This window comes from Pseudophryne corroboree, chromosome 1, assembly GCF_028390025.1.
Source record: "Pseudophryne corroboree isolate aPseCor3 chromosome 1, aPseCor3.hap2, whole genome shotgun sequence".
In the NCBI taxonomy this organism is placed as follows: Eukaryota; Metazoa; Chordata; class Amphibia; order Anura; family Myobatrachidae; genus Pseudophryne; species Pseudophryne corroboree.
Window position 1 is genome coordinate 310,124,513 of NC_086444.1, and position 25,468 is coordinate 310,149,980.

Here is a 25,468-nt window from a genome sequence, read left to right on the forward strand (position 1 = left end):
GGTATCTACATCCACATAGGGGGTAATTCTGAGTTGATCACAGCAGGAACATTGTTAGCAGTTGGGCAAAACCATGTGCACTGCAGGGGAGGCAGATATAACATGTGCAGAGAGAATTAGATTTGGGTGTGGTGTGTTTAATCTGCAATCTAAATTGCAGTGTAAAAATAAAGCAGCCAGTATTTACCCTGCACAGAAACAATATAATCCACCTAAATCTAACTCTCTCTGCACATGTTATATCTGCCTCCCCTGCAGTGCACATGGTTTTGCCCAACTGCTAACAAAATTCCTGCTGCGATCAACTCAGAAATACCCCCATAACTAGCAGAGATGAGATGAGAGAAATCAGGTACAAGAGTATACAGGTATTTGGCAAGAGACCATATATCTTATATTATCCTATCTAACGTCAAGAAGTTACGCTTGTGACGGGGATGGGTAGGTAAGCAAAGTATATATTTTAAGTTGTTCAGCAACCGGTTTGGTCTCAATGAACACCCCCCACTTCCTAAAAAACTGGTAACTGGTACGATATGGTTCAGAGAGCACTTCGTACCTATCATAATACATATATTTCAGCATTAGAGCATCCACCTCTCTCAGCGTAGGAGTATGTTGAACTATCCAGGAATTAAGAATAACTTTCTTTGCCACCGTCACCAGTATAGACAAGAAAGGTATTAGGGGGTCTCCTAGAGTCCGGCAGTGCCCAATTGTCAAAGTTGGCAAAAAGCAATGGTATTGGATCTAAGGGCAAAGACAGCCCAAAAGTAGTATTCACATAGTGTAAGAGTTTATACCAATATTTTTTTATTTTACCACAGGACCACAAGTTATGGAAAGCAGACGCAGAAGAAGCACCACATTTCGGACATCTGCCAGACTCCTCCTCCACATAGTGCTTCCGTTGGCTCTGTGACACATAAGCCCTGTGTACGGTCTTAATATGAACCTCTTGGAGAATAGATGTTCTAACTATACGGAGAGTGGTGTCATAATACTTAAATAATACATCATCTTGGGGTAAAGTAGGGATATCCCGTACCCACATCATCTGCGAATGACGGGTTATGTGGAGAGTGTTTTAATAAAAGTGAGTAAAGTAATTTGGGTTTGTATTGATTACTGACAAAACTGGTAATAATTGATTCCAAAGGATCTTAGGAAGGTTGCATCACCTTAATTGAGGCCAAGGAGTGGGCAAAATGTTGAATCTGTATTAAAGCGTACATGCTATTATGTGGGATGGAAAATTCTAAGTTTAATCCCCCCCAAGTCCCACGCCCTGCCTGAAAATAGACTTTTGAAATAATTGTAGAATATTTTTCAGTAGCTTCCAGAAACATGACCGGCTCCTCTTGCCACATTTTCTAAACGGAGTCTTTTAAGAGGGGCATAGAGGAAGGAGCCAGCCCACGTAATAAAACTTCTATAGTGCCCGTGGCTCCTAGTGGACCCATCTATACCCCATGGCACTAAATGGATTCCCAGTATCCCCTAGGACGTAAGAGAAAAATTGAAATGTTGTAACATTTGTCATGCTGTTTAGAATGAACACAATAGTAGCAATATATATATAATACATACTCACTTTTTATTGTAACACATTTTTAATGTATTTTCACATTCTAACTACGCTTTTGATTGCACTTGTCTTTTACATAGATTGATACAATGTTGTTTACATTATTGTGGTGACCATAGTGGACATGCGGCACTGCTGTTCCTCCACGGATGGTATAGTAATGGAGAGGACCGATGATTTTGCTATGCGCACGTAGTTACCGGCTGTGCGGGCTACAATCTGTCATTCCTGGAAGTCCCTTCCTTCGCCGTCCGGGTGGAAACAGTGGGCGTGTGGACATTGACACTTACATCTTATAAAGGTAAGACACGGACAATTGTTCTTTATGCTTTATTATTTAACTTTTACCACCTATGTTACACGTCCTGACGAAAAGCTCTGCGGACCTTGAAACGTTGACGGATTAATTATGAAGACTCACTAAACTTATCTGAACTTTAAATCATTGGAGTGCCGCCTCGTTCTTACTGGTAAGATATAAGAAGCTATTTAATCTAGCGGGAAGGCACCTGAGCTATTGTTTGTTTGTCTGGTGTGCCAAGCCATTCTGCAGTATATATATATATATATATATATATATATATATATATATATATATATATATATATATATATATATATATATGAATTACTTCTTATGGCACTCAATTTTTGACCGTGGTGCCTTCCTCAAAGTGTACAGGAACCTTGAGTGACTGGCGTGTCCAACCCTTACATCAAGAACCAGGTGGCACTTCTTGTAAGTTTTCAATGCAAAATCACATTGTATTAGACAGAATTTTAACAGCAAGCTGGAATACATTAGAAGGAATGCTACAAATACCTTAAATGTGAGACCTGTAACTACATGTATCCGGGACTAAATATTAAACACCCACTCACCAATAAAGTGTATGACATCAGATACTATCTTACCTGTATGTTCCAGTTTGTGATATACGCAGTAATGTGTCCCTGTGGATTGATCTATGTGGGTCAGACGAGGACCTTCTCAGAGCGGATGGCGCTCCACAGATCGGCCATTAGAGTGGCGTTGGAGGGGGAAAGAAATGATCAGTCTGTGGCACGACACTTTAAATAAGCAAACCATTTATTTATTTATTACCAGTTATTTATATAGCGCACACATATTCCGTAGCGCTTTACATAGAATATTTGGAAATTCACATCAGCCCCTGCCCCAGTGGAGCTTACAATCAATATTTCACACCACATGTACATGCACACACATTCACACTAGGGTTAATTTTGTTGGGAGCCAATTAACCTACCAGTATATTTTTAGATTTTGGGAGGAAACCGGAGCACCCGGAGGAATCCCATGCAAGTAGAATATACAAACTCCACACATTTAGGGCCATGGTGGGAATTGAACCCATGACCTCAGACATGTGAGGCAGTAAATGCTAACCATTACACCATCCGTACTGCCCATACTCTAGCATTACTGAAATATACCATCACAGATCACGTACCAATGCCCAACAGAGGAGATCGAGTCAGGATCCTCTCACAAAATGAAACAAAGTGGATCTGTTAGATGCCTTGATGTCCAATGGACTTAGGGCCTAATTCAGATCTGATCGCAACAGCAAATTTGTTAGCTAATGGGCGAAAACATGTGCACTGCAGGGGTGTTGGTGGGGGGAGGCAGATATAACATCCAGAGAGTGTGTGATTTGGGTGTGGTGTGTTCAAACTGAAATCTAAATTGCAGTGTGAAAATAGGATTTGAATTACCTACTGGTAAATCCTTTTCTCGTAGTCCGTAGAGGATGCTGGGGTCCACATTAGTACCATGGGGAATAGACGGATCCACTAGGAGCCACTGGCACTAAGAGTTTGAGAGTGTGGGCTGGCTCCTCCCTCTATGCCCCTCCTACTAGACTCAGTCAAGAAACTGTGATTTACCGGTAGGTAATTAAAATCCTATTTTCTCTTGCGTCCTAGAGGATGCTGGGGTCCACATCAGTACCATAGGGATGTACCAAAGCTCCCAGAACGGGAGGGAGAGCGCGGAGGCTCCTGCAGAACTGATTGACCAAACTTCAGGTCCTTAGAGGCCAAAGTATCGAACTTGTAGAACTTTGCAAATGTGTTCGACCCAGACCAAGTAGCCGCTCAGCAAAGCTGTAAAGCAGACACACCCCGGGCAGCCGCCCAGAAAGAACCCACCTTACGAGTAGAGAGGGCCTTAACAGACGTAGGACACGGCAATCCTGTCGTAGAATACGCATGATGGATAGTGAACCTGATCCAGCGAGAGGTTGTCTGCTTAGAATCAGGACACCCAAGTTTCTTGGGATCATACAGGATAAATAGAGAGTCCGATTTTCTGTGACGAGCAGTCCTCTTCACATAGATTTTCAGAGCCCTTACAACATCCAAGGACTTTGATGAAACTGAGGAGTCAGTAGCAACTGGCACCACAATAGGTTGGTTTAGATGAAATGCCGATACAACCTTTGGAAGGAACTGCGGACGTGTCCGAAGCTCAGCTCTATCTTCATGGAAGATCAAGTAGGGCCTCTTACAAGACAAAGCACCAGCTCCGACACACGTCTAGCAGAAGCTAAGGCCATCAAAGTGACAACCTTCCATGTGAGAAACTTGACCTCAACCTCTGGTAGAGGCTCGAACCAATCCGACTGGAGGAACTGTAACACCACGTTAAGATCCCAGGGCACCGTAGGTGGCACAAAGGGAGACTGGATGTGCAGAACCTTTCAGAAAAGTCTGAACCTCAGGGAGGGAAGCCAATTGTTTCTGAAAGAAAATGGATAGGGCCGAAATCTGGACCTTTACGGATCCCAACCTGAGGCCCATATCCACACCTGCTTGCAGGAAGAGGAGAAACCGTCCCAGTTGAAACTCCACCGTAGGAAATTTCTTGGACTCACACCAAGATACATATTTCTTCCAAATACGATGGTAATGTTTAGACGTTACACCTTTCCTAGCCTGTATCAGGGTAGGAATAACCTTGTTCGGAATGCCCTTCTGAGCTAATATCTGGCGTTCAACCTCCATGCAGTCAAACGTAGCCGCGGTAAGTCTTGATAAGCGAACGGCCCCTGCTGCAGCAGGTCCTCCTGAAGAGGAAGAGGCCTCGGCTCTTCTAGCAGTAGATCCAGAAGATCCGCGTACCAAGCCCTTCTTGGCCAGTCCGGAGTAATGAGGATTGCCTGAACTTTTGTTCTCCTTATGAGTTTTAGAACTCTTGGAATGAGAGGAAGTGGAGGAAACACGTACACTGACTGGAAAACCCACGGAGTCACTAGGGCGTCCACCGCCACGGCTTGCGGGTCCCTCGACCTGGGGCAATACCGCCAAAACTTCTTGTTGAGACGAGAGGCCATCATGTCTATTTGAGGTACACCCCAAAGATCTGTTACCTCTGCGAACACCTCCGGATGTAGTCCCCACTCCCCTGGATGGAGATCGTGTCTGCTGAGGAAGTCCGCTTCCCAGTTGTCTACTCCCAGAATGAAGATTGCTGACAGCACCAAAGCGTGTTTTTCCTCCCAGAGGATGATTCTTGTTACCTCTGAATTGCAGCTCTGCTCTTCGTTCCGCCTTGTCGGTTTATGTAAGCCACAGTCGTTACATTGTCCGACTGCACCTGAATGGTCCGATCTTGCAGAAGATGGGCCGCTTGGAGAAGACCGTTGTAGACGGCTCTTAGTTCCAGAATGTTTATTGGCAGGCCGGATTCCAGACTTGACGACCCTCCTTACAAGGTTTCTCCCTGAGAAACTGCGCCCCAGCCCCGGAGACTTGCATCCGTGGTCAGAAGAACCCAGTCCTGAATCAAAAGGGAGACCCCTGGTCAGCGCTGACTGTACACCTTAATAGGATACACAGTCGTATTGCAGCCCCCCCCCCCCCCCCCCCTTCTACAACCCCCTGGTACCGTTTACAGATAGCTGGAGCTGCTGTGGAGGGACCTGTTTCTCCTGAGCAGCGCTGTGCAGGCAGGAAAATTGTGCTGAACGCTGCTGGGTCCGCTCTGAGAAGTTCCGCCTCCAAAATGGCGCTGTCTTCCCGCTCTTCCACTGATTATACTGGCCTGAGGATTGAGTGCTGGCTGAGATCCGAGGACCCCGACAGGCTTTGGGACCAGTGTAGGGTGTAGCGCTGGCTCAGGGCGCCGCACCATTTACCGCTGAGCCTCCTGTGCTCCTACCCTGCTGCCGCCATCTTCACACTGACCCCCCTCTTGCTAGGGGGGTCGGTGTCTCACTCGCCACAGATTCTTCAGCTCTGTAAGGGGGTGGCGGCATGCTGCTGGGGCGAGCAATCTGACCCCTTAGGAGCTCAGTGTCCTGTCAGCGGAGTAAGTGGCTCAGCCCCTGCAGGGCGGACACTACCCCCCCCCCCCCTTAGTCCCACGAAGCAGGGAGACTGTTGCCAGCAGCCTCCCTGTAAAATAATAAACTCTAAATAAAACTTTTCTAGGGAAACTCTGTAGAGTTCCCCTAACTGTGACCGGCTACTCCGGGCACATTTTCTAAACTGAGTCTGGTAGGAGGGACATAGAGGGAGGAGCCAGCCCACACTCTCAAACTCTTAAAGTGCCAATGGCTCATGGTGGACCAGTCTATACCCCATGGTACTAATGTGGACCCCAGCATCCTCTAGGACGTAAGAGAAATCCTACTTTATCTTTCATCCACTAGGGGACAGTGGAGGCTTAAGACACAGCGGATGTACCAAAACTTTTCCCCACAGGCTGGAGAGCCCTGGTGAACCTGCAAAACGTGATGGCCAAAACTGGAATCAGAAGCCACAAGTGTTGAATTGGTAAAACTGAATAAATGTATGCACAATGGACCAAGTGGCCACACAGCAAAGCTGCAGTGTAGAGGCACCTCTATGAGCAACCCAAGACATATCCACCAAGGAGTGTAGTGCACCAAAATGGTGGCAGGCGGATGGATAGCCAGAAGGATACACCTGGCCAACGGCTGCTTGGAGGCTGGCCAAACCGTCTGGGCAGCATCATAGAGAACGAACAAGGCACCAGTCTTTTGCGCAAGTGTGCCATACAGGATACGTAAATACGAAGAGCCCGAACCAGGGAAGGCTGAGATCCAGAGTCCCCTGCTAAGACCGGAACCACAATCGGCTGATTAATGTGGAAAGAGGAAACCACTTTAGGCAAATAAAACAGCCAGTGTATGGAGCTTTGCCCTATCATTATGGAAGATGAGGTATGGCGGCCTACACGACAAAGCTAACAACCTGGACCTTTAAAGGAACCAAAACGTAGACCAGCATCCAGCCCCTCCTGTAGGAACAGCAGCAACCACCAAAGGCGTTGCGTGGAATCCCCTACCTTCGCACTAAGAAATATATGAATGCCATATACGGTGGTAGTGGGCAGCCATGACCGGTTTCTGGGCACGAAGCATTGTGGGAATGACAGGCTCCGGAATGCTTCTGCGCCTTAAGATAGCAGCCTCCACGATAAACACAGCATGCTGTAAAATAAGAATTTACTTACCGATAATTCTATTTCTCGGAGTCCGTAGTGGATGCTGGGGTTCCTGAAAGGACCATGGGGAATAGCGGCTCCGCAGGAGACAGGGCACAAAAGTAAAGCTTTTACAGGTCAGGTGGTGTGTACTGGCTCCTCCCCCTATGACCCTCCTCCAGACTCCAGTTAGGTACTGTGCCCGGACGAGCGTACACAATAAGGGAGGATTTTGAATCCCGGGTAAGACTCATACCAGCCACACCAATCACACCGTACAACTTGTGATCTAAACCCAGTTAACAGTATGATAACAGAGGAGCCTCTGAAAGATGGCTTCCTAAACAATAACCCGAATTAGTTAACAATAACTATGTACAAGTATTGCAGATAATCCGCACTTGGGATGGGCGCCCAGCATCCACTACGGACTCCGAGAAATAGAATTATCGGTAAGTAAATTCTTATTTTCTCTATCGTCCTAAGTGGATGCTGGGGTTCCTGAAAGGACCATGGGGATTATACCAAAGCTCCCAAACGGGCGGGAGAGTGCGGATGACTCTGCAGCACCGAATGAGAGAACTCCAGGTCCTCCTTTGCCAGGGTATCAAATTTGTAAAAATTTACAAACGTGTTCTCCCCTGACCACGTAGCTGCTCGGCAGAGTTGTAATGCCGAGACCCCTCGGGCAGCCGCCCAAGATGAGCCCACCTTCCTTGCGGAATGGGCCTTAACAGATTTAGGCTGTGGCAGGCCTGCCACAGAATGTACAAGTTGAATTTTGTTACAAATCCAACGAGCAATCGACTGCTTAGAAGCAGGTGCACCCAACTTGTTGGGTGCATACAGTATAAACAGCGAGTCAGATTTTCTGACTCCAGCCGTCCTTTAAATGTATATTTTTAAGGCTCTGACAACGTCCAACAACTTGGAGTCCTTCAAGTCGTCTGTAGCCGCAGGCACTACAATAGGCTGGTTCAGGTGAAACGCTGATACCACCTTAGGGAGAAAATGCGGACGCGTCCGCAGCTCTGCCCTATGTCGAATGGAAAATTAAATAAGGGCTTTTATAAAACAAAGCCGCCAGTTCAGATACTCTCCCGGCCGAAGCCAGGGCCAGTAACATAGTCACTTTCCATGTGAGATATTTCAAATCCACCTTCTTTAGTGGTTCAAACCAATTGGATTTGAGGAAATCTAAAACTACATTTAGATCCCACGGTGCCACCTTAGGCACCACAGGAGGCTGTATATGCAGTACTCCTTTGATAAAAATCTGGACCTCAGGGACTGAGGCCAATTCTTTTTGGAAGAATATTGATAGGGCCGAAATTTGAACCTTAATAGATCCCAATTTGAGACCCATAGACAATCCTGATTGCAGGAAATGTAGGAAAACGACCCAGTTGAAATTCCTCCATCGGAGCACTCCGCTGCTCGCACCACGCAACATATTTTCGCCAAATACGGCGATAATGCTTCGCGGTGACTTCCTTCCTTGCCTTTATCAAGGTAGGAATGACTTCTTCTGGAATGCCTTTTCCTTTTAGGATCTGGCATTCAAACGCCATGCCGTCAAACGCAGCCGCGGTAAGTCTTGAAAAAGACAAGTACCCTGCTGAAGCAGGTCCCTTCTCAGAAGTAGAGGCCACGGATCGTCCGTGACCATCTCTTGAAGTTCCGGGTACCAAGTCCTTCTTGGCCAATCCGGAGCCACTAGTCTTACTCCTCTTTGCCGTATAATCCTCAATACCTTTGGTATGAGAGGCAGAGGAGGAAACACATATACCGACTGGTACACCCAAGGTGTTACCAGCGCGTCCACAGCTATTGCCTGCGGATCTCTTGACCTGGCGCAATACCTGTCCAGTGTTTTGTTGAGGCGAGACGCCATCATGTCCACCATTGGTTTTACCCAACGGTTTAATAGCATGTGGAAAACTTCTGGATGAAGTCTCCACTCTCCCGGGTGAAGGTCGTGTCTGCTGAGGAAGTCTGCTTCCCAGTTGTCCACGCCCGGGATGAATACTGCTGACAGTGCTATCACGTGATTCTCCGCCCAGCGAAGGATCCTGGCAGCTTCTGCCATTGCCCTCCTGCTTCTTGTGCCGCCCTGTCTGTTTACATGGGCGACTGCCGTGATGTTGTCCGACTGGATCAACACCGGTCTTCCTTGAAGCAGAGGTTCCGCCTGGCTTAGAGCATTGTAGATTGCTCTTAGTTCCAGAATGCTTATGTGAAGAGACTTTTTCAGGCTCGACCACACTCCCTGGAAATTTCTTCCCTGTGTGACTGCTCCCCAGCCTCTCAGGCTGGCATCCGTGGTCACCAGGATCCAATCCTGCATGCCGAATCTGCGGCCCTCCAATAGATGAGCCTCCTGCAACCACCACAGAAGGGATACCCTTGTCCTCGGCGACAGGGTTATCCGCAGGTGCATCTGAAGATGCGACCCTGACCATTTGTCCAACAGATCCCTTTGCATGGAATCTGCCGAAAGGGATTGCTTCGTAAGAAGCTACCATTTTTTCCCAGGACTCTTGTGCATTGATGTACAGACACCTTTCCTGGTTTTAGGAGGTTCCTGACCAGGTCAGATAACTCCTTGGCTTTTTCTTCGGGAAGAAAAACCTTTTTCTGAACTGTGTCCAGAATCATCCCCAGGAACAGCAGACGAGTTGTCGGCATTAATTGGGATTTTGGAATATTCAGAATCCATCCGTGCTGCTTTAGCACCTCTTGAGATAGTGCTAAACCCATCTCTAGCTGTTCTCTGGACCTTGCCCTTATTAGGAGATCGTCCAAGTATGGGATAATTAATACGCCTTTTCTTCGAAGAAGAAATATTATCTCGGCCATTACCTTTGTAAAGACCCGAGGTGCCGTGGACAAACCAAACGGCAGCGTCTGAAACTGATAGTGACAGTTTTGTACAACGAACCTGAGGTACCCCTGGTGTGAGGGGTAATTGGAACGTGGAGATACGCATCCTTGATGTCCAAGGATACCATAAAGTCCCCTTCTTCCAGGTTCGCTATCACTGCTCTGAGTGACTCCATCTTGAACTTGAACTTCTTTATGTACAGGTTCAAGGACTTCAGATTTAGAATAGGCCTTACCGAGCCATCCGGCTTCGGTACCACAAAAAGAGTGGAATAATACCCCTTCCCTTGTTGTAGAAGAGGTACCTTGACTATCACCTGCTGAGAATACAGCTTGTGAATGGCTTCCAAAACCGTCTCCCTTTCTGAGGGGGACGTTGGTAAAGCAGACTTCAGGAAACGGCGAGGTGGCTCTGTCTCTAATTTCAACCTGTACCCCTGAGATATTATCTGCAGGATCCAGGGATTTACCTGCGAGTGAGCCCACTGCGCGCTGTAATTCTTGAGACGACCGCCTACCGCCCCCGAGTCCGCTTGCGAAGCCCCAGCGTCATGCTGAGGCTTTTGTAGAAGCCGGGGAGGGCTTCTGTTCCTGGGAAGGAGCTGCCTGTTGCTGTCTCTTCCCTCGTCCTCTGCCTCGTGGCAGATATGAATAGCCCTTTGCTCTCTTATTTTTAAAGGAACGAAAAGGCTGCGGTTGAAAGGTCGGTGCCTTTTTCTGTTGGGGAGTGACTTGAGGTAGAAAGGTGGATTTCCCGGCCGTAGCCGTGGCCACCAAATCCGATAGACCGACCCCAAATAACTCCTCTACGCATCGCCTGTCCACTGTCGTGTCCATAAAGCTCTTCTGGCCGAAATGGACATAGCACTTACCCGTGATGCCAGTGTGCAGATATCTCTCTGTGCATCACGCATATAAAGAAATGCATCCTTTATTTGTTCTAACGACAGTAAAATATTGTCCCTGTCCAGGGTATCAATATTTTCGATCAGGGACTCTGACCAAACTACCCCAGCACTGCACATCCAGGCAGTCGCAATAGCTGGTCGTAGTATAACACCTGCATGTGTGTATATACCTTTTTGGATATTTTCCATCCTCCTATCTGATGGATCTTTAAGTGCGGCCGTCTCAGGAGAGGGTAACGCCACTTGTTTTGATAAGCGTGTTAGCGCTTTGTCCACCCTAGGAGGTGTTTCCCAGCGCTCCCTAACCTCTGGCGGGAAAGGGTATAAAGCCAATAACTTCTTTGAAATTAGCAGTTTTTTATCGGGGCACCCCACGCTTCATCACACACGTCATTTAATTCTTCTGATTCGGTAAAAACTACTGGTAGTTTTTTCACACCCCACATAATACCCTGTTTAGTGGTACCTGTAGTATCAGCTAAATGTAACATCTCCTTTATTGCCAAAATCATATAACGTGTGGCCCTACTGGAAAATACGGTTGATTCGTCACCTTCACTACCGGAATCAGTGCCTGTGTCTGGGTCTGTGTCGACCGACTGAGGCAAGGGGCGTTTTACAGCCCCTGACGGTGTTTGAGGCGCCTGGACAGGCACTAAGTGAGTGTCCGGCCGCCTCATGTCGGCAAACGACTGCTTAAGCGAGTTGACGCTATCCCGTAATTCCACAAATAAAGGCATCCATTCTGGTGTCGACCCCCTAGAAGGTGACATCCTCATATTTGGCAATTGCTCCGCCTCCACACCAATAATGTCCTCATACATGTCGACACACACGTACCGACACACAGCAGACACACAGGGAATGCTCTATACGAAGACAGGACCCACTAGCCCTTTGGGGAGACAGAGGGAGAGTCTGCCAGCACACACCAAAAAGCGCTATATATGACAGGGATAGCCTTATGATTAAGTGCTCCCTTATAGCTGCTTTTATATTAATATATTGCCATTTATTTTGCCCCCCCTCTCTGTTATACCCTGTTTCTGTAGTGCAGTGCAGGGGAGAGACCTGGGAGCCTTCCTGACCAGCGGAGCTGTGACAGAAAATGGCGCCGTGTGCTGAGGAGATAGGCCCCGCCCCTTTTCCGGCGGGCTCGTCTCCCGCTATTTAGTACATTTAGGCAGGGGTAAATATCTCCATATAGCCTCTGGGGCTATATGTGAGGTATTTTTAGCCTTTTTAAAGGTTTTCATTTGCCTCCCAGGGCGCCCCCCCCCCAGCGCCCTGCACCCTCAGTGACTGCCGTGTGAAGTGTGCTGAGAGGAAAATGGCGCACAGCTGCAGTGCTGTGCGCTACCTTAAGAAGACTGCAGGAGTCTTCAGCCGCCGATTCTGGACCTCTTCTTGCTTCAGCATCTGTGAGGGGGCCGGCGGCGTGGCTCCGGTGACCATCCAGGCTGTACCTGTGATCGTCCCTCTGGAGCTTCATGTCCAGTAGCCAAGAAGCCAATCCATCCTGCACGCAGGTGAGTTCACTTCTTCTCCCCTCTGTCCCTCGTTGCAGTGATCCTGTTGCCAGCAGGAATCACTGTAAAATAAAAAACCTAAGCTAAACTCTCTAAGCAGCTCTTTATGAGAGCCACCTAGAATTGCACCCTTCTCGGCCGGGCACAAAAATCTAACTGGAGTCTGGAGGAGGGTCATAGGGGGAGGAGCCAGTACACACCACCTGACCTGTAAAAGCTTTACTTTTGTGCCCTGTCTCCTGCGGAGCCGCTATTCCCCATGGTCCTTTCAGGAACCCCAGCATCCACTTAGGACGATAGAGAAATCGGGGTGAACGAACAGACATTGCTGTAGGAGATCAGGACGAAGAGGCAATGGCAAAGGATCGACTGCAAGTAGCATGTGAAGATACGAAAACCATGCCTGTCAAGGCCAATATAGGGCCACCAAGATGACCATGGCAGATGCGCGCTTGATGCGTTTGAGCACTTGAGGAAGAAGGGAAAAAAGAGGGAAACAGATAGACAAGGCAGTACTGTCAGAGAATTATCAGTGTCCCCTGCCTTCGCTGCTGGATCCCATGTTCTGGAGACATACCTAGGCAGTTGATGAATAAGCCAGGAGGCCATCAGATTGACCTGTGGGCAACCCCAACACCGGACCAACTGCTGAAACACATCTGGATGTAGAGCCCATTCTCCTGGATGGAAGTCCTGATGACTGAGGTAGTCCCGAAATGAACACCACCAAGTGGATCATATCTTGAAGCCCCGCCCATCTGAGCTTTCGGGGCAGCCTCTGTTCCTGACATGACGAACGACCTTGGAACTGGTTGTCCAGAACGACTGCGCCCCAACCTCTGAGGCTGGCGTCTGTTGTCAGTGACCCAGTTCTTAACTCCGAACTGCCAGCTTGTGTTTAGATTGTGAGGCTGAAGCCACCACAGTTGCAAGACCTGGGTCTAAGGCGACAATTGTATCATTCGATGCATCTGCAGATGACAACCGGACCATTGCGACAGGAGATCCAACTGGAAGGGACAAGAGTGAAACCTGATGAATTGAAGATCCTCAAAAGAGGCCAACATCTTCCCCAACAGGCAGATGCAGAGGTGCACTGACACCGCCCACGTTAGTGCTAGCCTAAATATCCTTTGGATATCCTGAACCTGGTCTGGCGGGAGAAAAACACGTGATGTCGTGTCCATAATTATCCCCATAAACTGAAGACCTTGGGATGGAGATATAGATGCACCTGCATTTTGCATCAGAAATCAGTGCTAACCGCTAAATAGTGCGTCTTATATCTTGTGGAAAAGGCATTTCCTGGATTATCTGACTCATTATGAAAAATTAATTTAATAAATGCAATCTGATTATAAATAACTAGCATTTGTGTTCACAAATAAATGTAAAAAGAATAATAATAACCAAAAGCAGCTCTTACATGTGTTAGTTACTCTTAAAAGATCATATCGAATTGATATGGGACAAGCTTTGTGCTTTTGGGTTAGCTCATTCCACCCTCATGTCCAGCACATACAGTACGTTTGGAAACTGTATAATATACTGGCCTCTAGGTTATTAACATACAGTAATATTGCATTGCATTGTAGTTACTGGCATTTAACTTCATGAGCAAATATGCATCATACACAGAATACATCATGCATCATAAAACACCACTTGAGTAGATGCAGTGGCGTAAGTTCGTCACAGTTGCCCGGAGGCAAGATAAATATTGGTGCCCCACTATTTCCTATATTAAGATAAATATATGTATGTATGTGTGCGTGTATCTATCTATCTATCTATCTATCTATCTATCTATCTATCTATGTGTGTGTGTATATGGAGTGTTCTGAAAAAAAATTATATACTGTATTTATACATTTGATTGTCTTTTATTTTAAATCACACATTTCTTAGCAGTCATACCCAGGATTAGAACCCATGACCTGTAACACTAACAGCAGACACTTTACTGATGGAGTTATATGCTCCTGTAGTGGAAGCATGAGAATTCTAACTATATAAAGTTACATGTAATTGTCAGAGAAGTATCTTCATATAGTTAAAATTCTCATATTTCCTATACAGGAGCAAACAGCTTCATCAGTAAGGTGTCTGTTTCCAGTGTAATAGGTTGTGGTTTCTAATCCTGGGTGTGATACTTGTAAAATGTGTATATTCAGTATAATAAAGAGGGTGTGATTTGTAAGGTGCAGGGACCAGTGAGGAAGTCGGCCACTGAAATGACAGCGACAGCTATCAATTAACTTCATTCAATGGTGTCACAGAATAGGAGGAGAGGTGCCCCCCTACAGAGCAGGAGCCCGGCGGCAGATGACTCCGTTGCCTCCCAGAGTTCTGCCTCTGAGTAGATGATAAAAGGTTTGTTTGGCTCCTTCAGTCCAGTTTCATTTAGCTATGAGATATAGCAGGTATGGAAAGTTGCACCATCTGTATTACACTACTCTTTGGTAGATCACATACTACAATATTGTACTTAATTGTGGCATATTATGGATGTGTCGGTGCAAAGTAGAACCTTACTAACGTAGATGACATAAGGCTCTTCCATTTATAAGGAGCACTTGATTTAGTTACTTACGGTATGTTTCTTCATTTAAATCCCTTTGCTGTACATTGTTGAGGCAGATTCCCTATGGAGTGCCACACAAAGAAGATTCCATTTGTATTTAGCAGCTCAATATATGGTGAACAAATGAAATGGGCGTTCCTTTTTATGTTAGGTAGTTCTTAGTGGAACTTAGTATTCCAGTAGCCACTGGATGCAGGGGTTGCTGGTGCTTGTAGTTCTACATGCTCCAGTATGTTCTGCTGTGCTTGTTATTGTAATGAGGATGCAGGTACAACATAAAAAGAAAACCGTGCACACATTTGTGATAAAAAAAATATATCAATCTGTTTATGGAGGCCAATTAATCTTTGAAACAGGTCACTGTATTTTAATTATTTGTCTATTTACGAAAAAAAAGTCATCAACAAATAGGCAAACTCAAGAGGAGGCATAGCAAATGACATGAGAGCTGAAAATTTTGTACAATAGAAACACCTGTAAGAAAATGTCAGGTAAATCATTTTAATATCCTGCTTTATCCTTTGTTACTCACCTCAAAAACAAAACAAAATAAAACAATTTTTTCTCACTTAAAAATAAGATTTACAGGAGTGCAATTTGAAATTCTGTACATTACACGTTAAAATTCTCACATGTTTTCATACATACATCTTGCAAATATATAAAATCTTCATTAAACTTTTTTCACACAGCATCTAAATCTCACTCTTGGCTTAAGTTATCAAGGTTTAATATAATTAGCATTATATTATTCAGGAGAACTGCAAGTATTGGTATGTCACATTTCTCAGTACTTGCATAACCCAAATTCTTTTCAAAATTATAACAAATATACATAAATTCATATGACAGTCAATTTAGCATGTGTCTGAAGAGGTAGGAAATCTTTTAGGGAAGCCCTCTTAAATGAGCTTGTCTTTGCATGTGTTAAGAATACTTGCAGAGTGCTTTTGTGTAGGAAATAATACAGTATTTAGTTTGAACTTCAAATATTATTAAAAAGGGATAATATTTTGCGGTTTCTGTTGTATGTTTTTCTTTTTAAACCCGTACAGGTTTTGTCCACTTCTGAAAATTGTCCTCTTACACCTTCCATGTTCCAAACTTGTAACAGATCACTAAAGCTGGAGGACTTCATCCCTTCACTTGTGTTCAATAAACAATGATAAAAAAGGGGAGCTCTTGAATGTTATATTACAATTTTATGCGTGCCAATTTGACCTTACTTTTTAACAAAATGCTTAATTTAATGTTATCATAATACATAGGTCTGCAAACTCGGTCCTCTTTACCCCACACGGTGCATGTTTTGCAGGTCTCCTCACAGAATCGCAAGTGAAATAATTAACTCCACCTGCAGACCTTGTAAAATGTGTCTGTGAGTAATTAATACACCTGTGCACCTGCTGGGCTACCTGCAAAAAATGCACTGTGTGGGGTAATGAGGACGAGTTTGCAGACCTATGTCATAATCGATAAAAATACTGGAAATACAAAATGAAAACAAAAGCTAAGGAATGAAATGCAGTAATGCTCTCATGCGAAAAACCAGGATTTCCCAACCTACAAGCATACCTCCCAACACGACCCTCTCCAGGAGGGACAGAATACTCTGTTCCTGGACTTTTCTCTTAATGTATAATTGCCCTCACCTGTGCTGAAACACCTTTCTTATCCATTTATCTGGTCAACACAGGTGATGCCAATCATACAATAACAGAAAAGTCCAGAAGCAGAGCATTGCGTCCCTCCTGGAGAGGGTCATGTTGGGAGGTATGTACAAGGGCATCCTCATGCTGAGTACACACTTGGCTGACCGACAAATTTGGCAAGCTATACCTACCAATCGGCTGTTATATATGCTTGGCTAGACATTACAACTGCCCGCCCAGCTGTGATGCAACGGTTGGCAATTTCTGCGGCCAGCATAAAAGGTGGGTCGGCCGCCCGCACACACAGGCAGATGTACAGTTATATCTACAAGATATAGGGGGACATTTACTAAGCAGTGATAAGAGCAGAGAAGTGAGCCAGTGGAGAAGTTGCCCATGGCAACCAATTAGCACTGAAATAACATCTATAATTTGCATACTATGGAATGATACAGAGCTGCTGATTGGTTGATGGGGCCACTTCTCCACTCTTATCACTGATTAATAAATGTTCCCCATAGCATCATCTGCCGTGCTGCACAGCCAACCAATATGTCTGTGAATTATGTTGTTCAAAGACTTAATGGCTGTAAACAAACGCCGGTGCATTAGTGATATATCATTTGTTAGCTGTACGAACAATTTATTGCATAGTGTGTACTCAGCCTAAAGGGCCCTACACACTGCGCGACCGCCGATACGTGGGAGGAGGTGACGGGAGGAGTGAAGTTTCTTCACTACCCCCCCCCCCCTCAGTCACCCGGCTCCTGGGGGTGCCTCCACACTGAAAGATATGAACGGTATCACGTTCATTAATAAATTAGATTGTTCATATCTTTCAGTAATATCGCCCAGTGTGTAGGGCCCATTAGGCAGATCCAATTGTTAATTCAATTTGAGTTGTAAAAGTTTTATTCCATTCTAGTGGATTAAACTTAAAATGACTTTCAGTATTTTTAAAATGTAATAGATGGAAGGGAATTACAACAGTTGCAGTTATTATGAAGCGGCGTGATACCATAAAGTTGAAAAACCTGGTGTAAACTATGTTTATCAAGTGAAGAGTTCTTATCCATGCCTCTGTAGGATAAATCAGAAGCCACCTACAGAAAATCTTCTCTGTCCAGATGCAAAGACATGTGCTTAAAGGAGAAAGGTGTAAATCTGTATCCGGCACCAGAATAAAACTTATTCTGAAACTCCACCCTGTTAAAGTAGATAAATAATATAATGTTACATAAACATTACATGATTAGTTCATCAAATATAGCTATAATGTTACAAACATATTTAAAAATGAAGATATTAAATCTACAATTATAATTAAAACAGCTTAATGAAAACAACTTAATTAGAAAAGATGTTTATGTACCAATAAATCCACTCTTCCTCAAGTCTATGAGGTAACAAAGAGTAACTAGTAACCCCTAGAGACTTCCTCTCCCCCCTTTCTTTCATTAGGATAGCACCATTGTACATACTGTAAAGAGGGAAGCAGTGAAGCGCTCAGTATCACTGAACAGAAATCATAAAATCATATTTTACTTAGAAAACTTGTAAAAGATCCAATTAGTTAATCTGTGTTCCTCAAATGGTTGATAAATACAACATTTCTGTTCTCTGATGATATAGGAGTAAGAAAAAGACCATTTTAAATATACTGTATGGACTTTTAAAAGGGTGGCCTAGTCATATCACAAGTATAATCCAATCACAGAATGCTAATTGCCTAAAGTCAGGTTTCCAATCAGATCTGTAACATGTTAGGTACGTGCCAGCAGCACTGTTACTGGACAATTTGCTGCACAAGGAAAGCCACGCAATGCTGGACATATTCTACTTCATCCTCCCAGCTCAGTTTGGGGGTTTGAGTGCAATCATCCTTAAATATTAACTGATAACCTTCAATAATTTGCCATTGTAATTAGACGAATTAGTAAATTGTATATATTTTCAATGTTATGTACTCATTAAACAGTATTCACATTTAAGGTAGAGTCACCAATTTACCTGGGGCTAAAAATGTTTCTTCACTCATTCATTGCTTTTAGAATAAATTGTGGGCATCTGCTATTAAATACTATGGGGTTGATGCATTAAGCAGCCAAAATAGAGAAGTTGCCATAGTAACAAACCCATTTCTACCAGTCATTTGATAGAATGTCCTCGATAAATGCTACCTTGACGTGGATTTGTTGCTATGGGCAACTTCTACACTTGTCCACTCTATTCACTATTTGATACATCAGCCCTGTACTTTATTTCTACTCACCTATCCTTACATACCAGTGCTGTGTGCCTGTACCTGCCTGCAATTACCAAACAATAGTGTATACAGTCTCCGACCACCTGCGATTACCAAACAATAGTGTATACAGGCCCTCACCACCTTAGTGTATACAGACACCGACCAGACCACCTGCGATTACCAAACAATAGTGTATACAGGCCCTCACCACCTTAGTGTATACAGACACCGACCAGACCACCTGCGATTACCAAACAATAGTGTATACAGGCCCCCCGGCCAACTGATACCAAACAATAGTTTATACAGGCTCTGACCACCTACGATTACCAAACAATAGTTTATACAGGCTCTGACCACCTACGATTACCAAACAATAATTTATACAGGCTCTGACCACCTGCGATTACCAAACAATAATTTATACAGGCTCTACCACCTGCGATTACCAAACAATAGTGTATACAGGCCCTGACCACCTGCGATTACCAAACAATAGTGTATACAGTCTCCGACCACCTGCGATTACCAAACAATAGTGTATACAGGCCCTCACCACCTTAGTGTATACAGACACCGACCAGACCACCTGCGATTACCAAACAATAGTGTATACAGGCCCTCACCACCTGCGATTATCAAACAGTAGTGTATACAGGCCCCGGCCACCTGCGATTGCCAAACAATAGTGTATACAGGCCCCGACTACCTGCGATTACCAAACAATAGTGTATACAGGCCCCGGCAACCAGCGATTACCAAACAATAGTGTATACAGGCCCCCCGGCCAACTGATACCAAACAATAGTTTATACAGGCTCTGACCACCTACGATTACCAAACAATAGTTTATACAGGCTCTGACCACCAACGATTACCAAACAATAATTTATACAGGCTCTGACCACCTGCAATTACCAAACAATAATTTATACAGGCTCTGACCACCTGCGATTACCAAACAATAGTGTATGCAGGCCCTGACCACCTGCGATTACCAAACAATAGTGTATACAGTCTCCGACCACCTGCGATTACCAAACAATAGTGTATACAGGCCCTCACCACCTTAGTGTATACAGACACCGACCAGACCACCTGCGATTACCAAACAATAGTGTATACAGGCCCTCACCACCTGCGATTATCAAACAGTAGTGTATACAGGCCCCGGCCACCTGCGATTGCCAAACAATAGTGTATACAGGCCCCGACTACCTGCGATTACCAAACAATAGTGTATACAGGCCCCGGCAACCAGCGATTACCAAACAATAGTGTATACAGGCCCCCCGGCCAACTGATACCAAACAATAGTTTATACAGGCTCTGACCACCTACGATTACCAAACAATAGTTTATACAGGCTCTGACCACCTACGATTACCAAACAATAATTTATACAGGCTCTGACCACCTGCGATTACCAAACAATAATTTATACAGGCTCTGACCACCTGCGATTACCAAACAATAGTGTATACAGGCCCTGACCACCTGCGATTACCAAACAATAATTTATACAGGCTCTGACCACCTGCGATTACCAAACAATAGTGTATACAGGCCCTGACCACCTACGATTACCAAACAATAATTTATACAGGCTCCGACCACCTGCGATTACCAAACAATCATTTATACAGGCTCTGACCACCTACGATTACCAAACAATAATTTATACAGGCTCTGACCACCTACGATTACCAAACAATAATTTATACAGGCTCTGACCACCTACGATTACCAAACAATAATTTATACAGGCTCTGACCACCTACGATTACCAAACAATAATTTATACAGGCTCTGACCACCTACGATTACCAAACAATAATTTATACAGGCTCTGACCACCTGCGATTACCAAACAATAATTTATACAGGCTCTGACCACCTACAATTACCAAACAGTAGTGTATACAGACCCCGGCCGCCTGCGATTACCAAACAATAGTGTATACAGGCCCCGACTACCTGCGATTATCAAACAATAGTGTATACAGGGCCCTGCCATTACCGAACAATAGTGTATACAGGCCACGGCCACCTGCGATTACCAAACAATAGTGTATACAGGCCCCCGGCGAACTGCGACTATCAAACAATAGTGTATACAGGCCCCAGCCACCTGCAATTACCAAACAATAGTGTATACAGGCCCCAGCCACCTGCAATTACGAAACAATAGTGTTATACAGGCCCCAGCCACCTGCGATTACGAAACAATAGTGTATACAGGCCCCAGACAACTGCGATTACCAAACAATAGTGTATACAGGCACCGGCAAACTGCGACTATCAAACAATAGTGTATATAGACCCCGGCCACCTGCGATTACCAAACAATAGTGTATACAGGCACCGGGGAACTGCGACTATCAAACAATAGTGTATACAGGTCCCGGCCACCTGCAATTACTAAATAATAGTGTATACAGGACCCAGCCAACTGCGATTACCAAACAATAGTGTATACAGGCCCCAGCCAACTGCGATTACCAAACAATAGTGTATACAGGCACCGGCCACCTGCGATTACCAAACAATAGTGTATTCAGGCCCCAGCCAACTGCGATTACCAAACAATAGTGTATACAGGCACTGGCCACCTGCGATTACCAAACAATAGTGTATACAGGCCCCAGCCAACTGCGATTACCAAACAATAGTGTATACAGGCACTGGCGAACTGCGACTATCAAACAATAGTGTATACAGACCCCGGCCACCTACGATTACCAAACAATAGTGTATACAGGCCCCAGCCAACTGCGATTACCAAACAATAGTGTATACAGGCACTGGCGAACTGCGACTATCAAACAATAGTGTATACAGACCCCGGCCACCTGCGATTACCAAACAATAGTGTATAGAGACCCCGGCCACCTGCAATTACAAAAAAAAAGTGTATACAGACCCCGACTGTTTAAAGGTTATTTGATGGAGCGCTTTCTGTATTTTCCTAGACTGGAGACTTTTAACTAAGCAGGTTTCAAACAGAATTGTATGTTTAGAATACATTTTTATCCAACTGCTTAGCATACACTTGCAGCGGCAAGCAAATAAGATGGAGGCAGAGAGCCACAAAAGGAGAAGACCAACAAGGTATCAGAGATCAACTAAGCACACCACAACCATGAATGTGCTACAGGCCCAGAGATATAGTATTTCCATAGAGTATCAGACTTGCATGAAATCTAATATATAATATTGTATCAGCAATTTTTCATGTTGCACATATATTTGCCCGAGTACAGATATGAATTGGCTCAGTATACTTACAAAAATATTCTGTACAAAATATTAAAATGTGATTTCGCTACATGATAAACAATACAGTAAGGTTATACAGAGCTAACATATTGCCAAAAGCAACTCACCAATGTAACCGGAGTGCATGCAGGAATGCAGACAGGCCCTCCATGACAAGAAGAATAAAAATAGTCAGCACAGAAAAAGCAGCCATGGCAGGTACCAGCAGAAACACCCCAACGCTGGGGGGCAGCACATGCAGACCCTTTCTTAATACCATTGTCCATAGGACCTCGGATAGCTCTGAAAAGTGTCAAGACAAGAAATGAACATTAATACAGTATATGGATTATAGAACCATAAAACCACAGGAATGAAATGAAAATGTTATGATTGGAAGAGGATTAGAACACAAACAAAATATGAGCTCAGCACAGAAGCCCGTGTTTTTTTGTAAATCAGAACCATTACTAAATCTAACAATTTAGGTACAATAAAAAACATTGGCAGCATATGGCTCCCTATGGTTTAATGAATATTAGAAACTTATTTTTACTATTTTTATATTTTTAAATGGGAATTAAATTAAATCACAGAGGCAGATAAGAATGCAATAAAAAAAAACAAAAATAAAAAAAAACAGAGCAGTACACACATTTTTTGACTTATAATGTTCAATAAGCATAATATCAACTCCTTTCTATCCGGCCTCCCAGGGCACAGAGTCAATGAGTGCTATTGCTATTAATGGTCACTGAATTTGTGTATTGTATCTCAATGTTTTATTTTCCCGTTGTATTGGTCGTTTAATAATATTGTATAGTTCTAATTGTCATTTTGCTCTGCACGACAATGCAGGCATTTGGTGGCGGCATATAAATAAAAGATGATAATGTTAAGGGATGTTTGTATGTATGACGGAGAGGCAAGGGACAGAAATGACTGCACAAATGATAAAATTATGCAGCATAATTAGAGGTCAGACATTAATGTGTGTGTTATGTTTACCTATTGACATTACTGGAAGAGTACACAAAATAAGAGCCCAATTTATAGTGTGCACAATAAGGAAAGTTATTATTCTTCTTTGCCCAAAGACAGTATAAAAATAAGCAATGTCAACCTAGACATCTGATGAAACACCACAAAAGCCTTTTGAAAGACCAGTTTTCGTGCTTGGAGTTGATAGAAAATGGTGCGATCGTCACACATTTTACAGCACAGGGACTTCACAGGATATTGGTGAGAAAGATATTTACCAGAGAAATACCTTGGCGTCGAAGGGTCAAAAGTCTTTTGACGTCTATGTTTTGTAAGTTCCGTCTCTACCAAACATGAATTTACAACACAGACTTTGTTAAGGCAGGCAGAAAGGAATACTCAGCAAATGTGAGGGAGAACATCATACGTGCTCTAAGGCAGAGACGTACTCAGCAAGCGTTGCGCACAATTTTGGCATCCCGTTTCGAACTGTCAATGTTTGGAATCATCTTAAGAGTGCCCGGGGCCATGTCAATAATAAGCCATGGCATCCAGGGTGGACAGAATGATTAGATACAAGTTGGTAGTAATCTCCTACAAGTCTGCACCACAAATTGCCAAAGATTTATGGGAAAAAATAAAATGTCCACATTTCAAGTGGAAATAGTCAACTGAAGGATCATGTGCAACCATGTTAAGGAATGACGAGCAAATTTGAATTCTTGTTTTTAGCATATTCTGATTTTAACTACGGAAGATATTCTTTTTCAACATTATTGCACTATTTTGTTTTTTTTCATCCTTGTTTTACATAAGCACAACTCCTTCCACTGTCTGGACCTTATATGATGAAGGAATCATAAGATGCAGTCTGGAAAGGGAGGTGCCAGTCTTCTCTCTCTCTCTATATATATATATATATATATATATATATATATATGGTAAGAAATCATCGTTGTTAAATCTTTCTGCGAGGTACACTGGGCTCCACAGGAAATAACATTGGGGTGTAGCGTAGGATCTTGATCCGAGGCACCAACAGGCTGAAAGCTTGCCTAGCCTAGCCCAGAATGCCTAGCGCCGCCTCCTCTATAACCCAGCCTCCGTGCACAGGAGCTCAGTTTTTGTTAACCAGTCCAATGCAGTAGCAGGTAAAAGAGACGACAACGGTTAGTAGCCACAAACACCACATTCTCACGACAGGAGAGGGTGTCAGCGGCTAAAGCCATACCAACCCAAAGAAGCTAAGTGCGTCACGGTGGAGCACAGTGTACCTCGCAGAAAGAGATTTAACAATGGTAAGTTCTTACCATAAATCTCATTTTCTGCTGCGGGGTACACTGGGCTCCACAGGGAATGACATTGGGGATGTCCTAAAGCAGTTCCTTATGGGAGGGGACGCACTGTAGCGGGCACAAGAACCCGGCATCCAAAGGAAGCATCCTGGGAGGCGGAAGTATCAAAGGCATAGAACCTTATAAAACGTGTTAAATGAGGACCACGTAGCCACCTTGCACAATTGTTCAAGGGTCACACCACGGCGGGCCGCCCAAGAAGGTCCAACAGACTGAGTAGAATGGGCCTTTATAGTAACAGGAGCTGGACGACCAGCCTGTTACTATAGTCCGCTCTTTGGAAGACAATTCAGGAGAGGCAAAGGCCAGAACCACAATCTCCTGATTAAGGTGGAAAGATGACACCACCTTTGGTAAATACCCAGGGCATGTTCTAAGAACCGCCCGATCACAGTGAAAAATCAGATATGGTGACCTACAAGACAAGGCACCCAAATCCGACACTCGTCTAGCAGAGGCTATAGCCAGCAGAAACACCACCTTAAGAGAAAGCCACTTAAGGTCTGCAGATTCAAGAGGCTCGAACGGAGACACTTGCAAGGCCTCCAAAACCACCGACAAGTCCCAAGGATCCACCGGCGGGACATAAGGAGGTTGAATCCGCAACACACCCTGAGTGAATGTATGCACATCAGGTAAGGTCGCAATTTTCCTCTGTAACCGAACCGACAAGGCAGAAATATGAACCTTGATGGAGGCCATACGAAGGCCCAAGTCCAGGCCCTGTTGTAGAAAGGCCAAAAGTTTGGCCGTACTAAACTTGTAAGCGTCATGATTGTTAGATGCGCACCAAGCAAAGTAAGAGTTCCAGACCCTATGGTAAATCCGAGCAGAAGCCAGTTTCCGGGCCTTCAACATGGTTTGAATGACCGCCTCAGGAAATCCTTTGGCCCTCAAGACGGAAGCTTCAAGAGCCACGCCGTCAAAGCTAATCGGGCTAAATCCTGATATACACAGGGGCCCTGAACGAGGAGATCTGGGCGCTGCAGAAGTAGAAGGGGACGCTC

The 25,468-nt window shown here is 44.5% G+C and overlaps 1 protein-coding gene across 1 annotated transcript in view; it reads right to left on the bottom strand.

The window, feature by feature from the left end:
* Positions 1-15,307: 15,307 nt before the first annotated feature.
* ATP6V0A2 (ATPase H+ transporting V0 subunit a2) overlaps positions 15,308-25,468 on the bottom strand; it is a 182,818-nt gene continuing 172,657 nt past the window's right edge. The window contains exons 19-20 of the mRNA XM_063964483.1: positions 22,254-22,428; positions 15,308-17,825 (exon numbers count right to left, since the gene is read on the bottom strand). Coding sequence (XP_063820553.1) covers positions 17,723-17,825; positions 22,254-22,428 — 278 coding nt within the window. The 3' untranslated portion in view covers positions 15,308-17,722. The remainder of the gene's footprint in view (positions 17,826-22,253; positions 22,429-25,468) is intronic.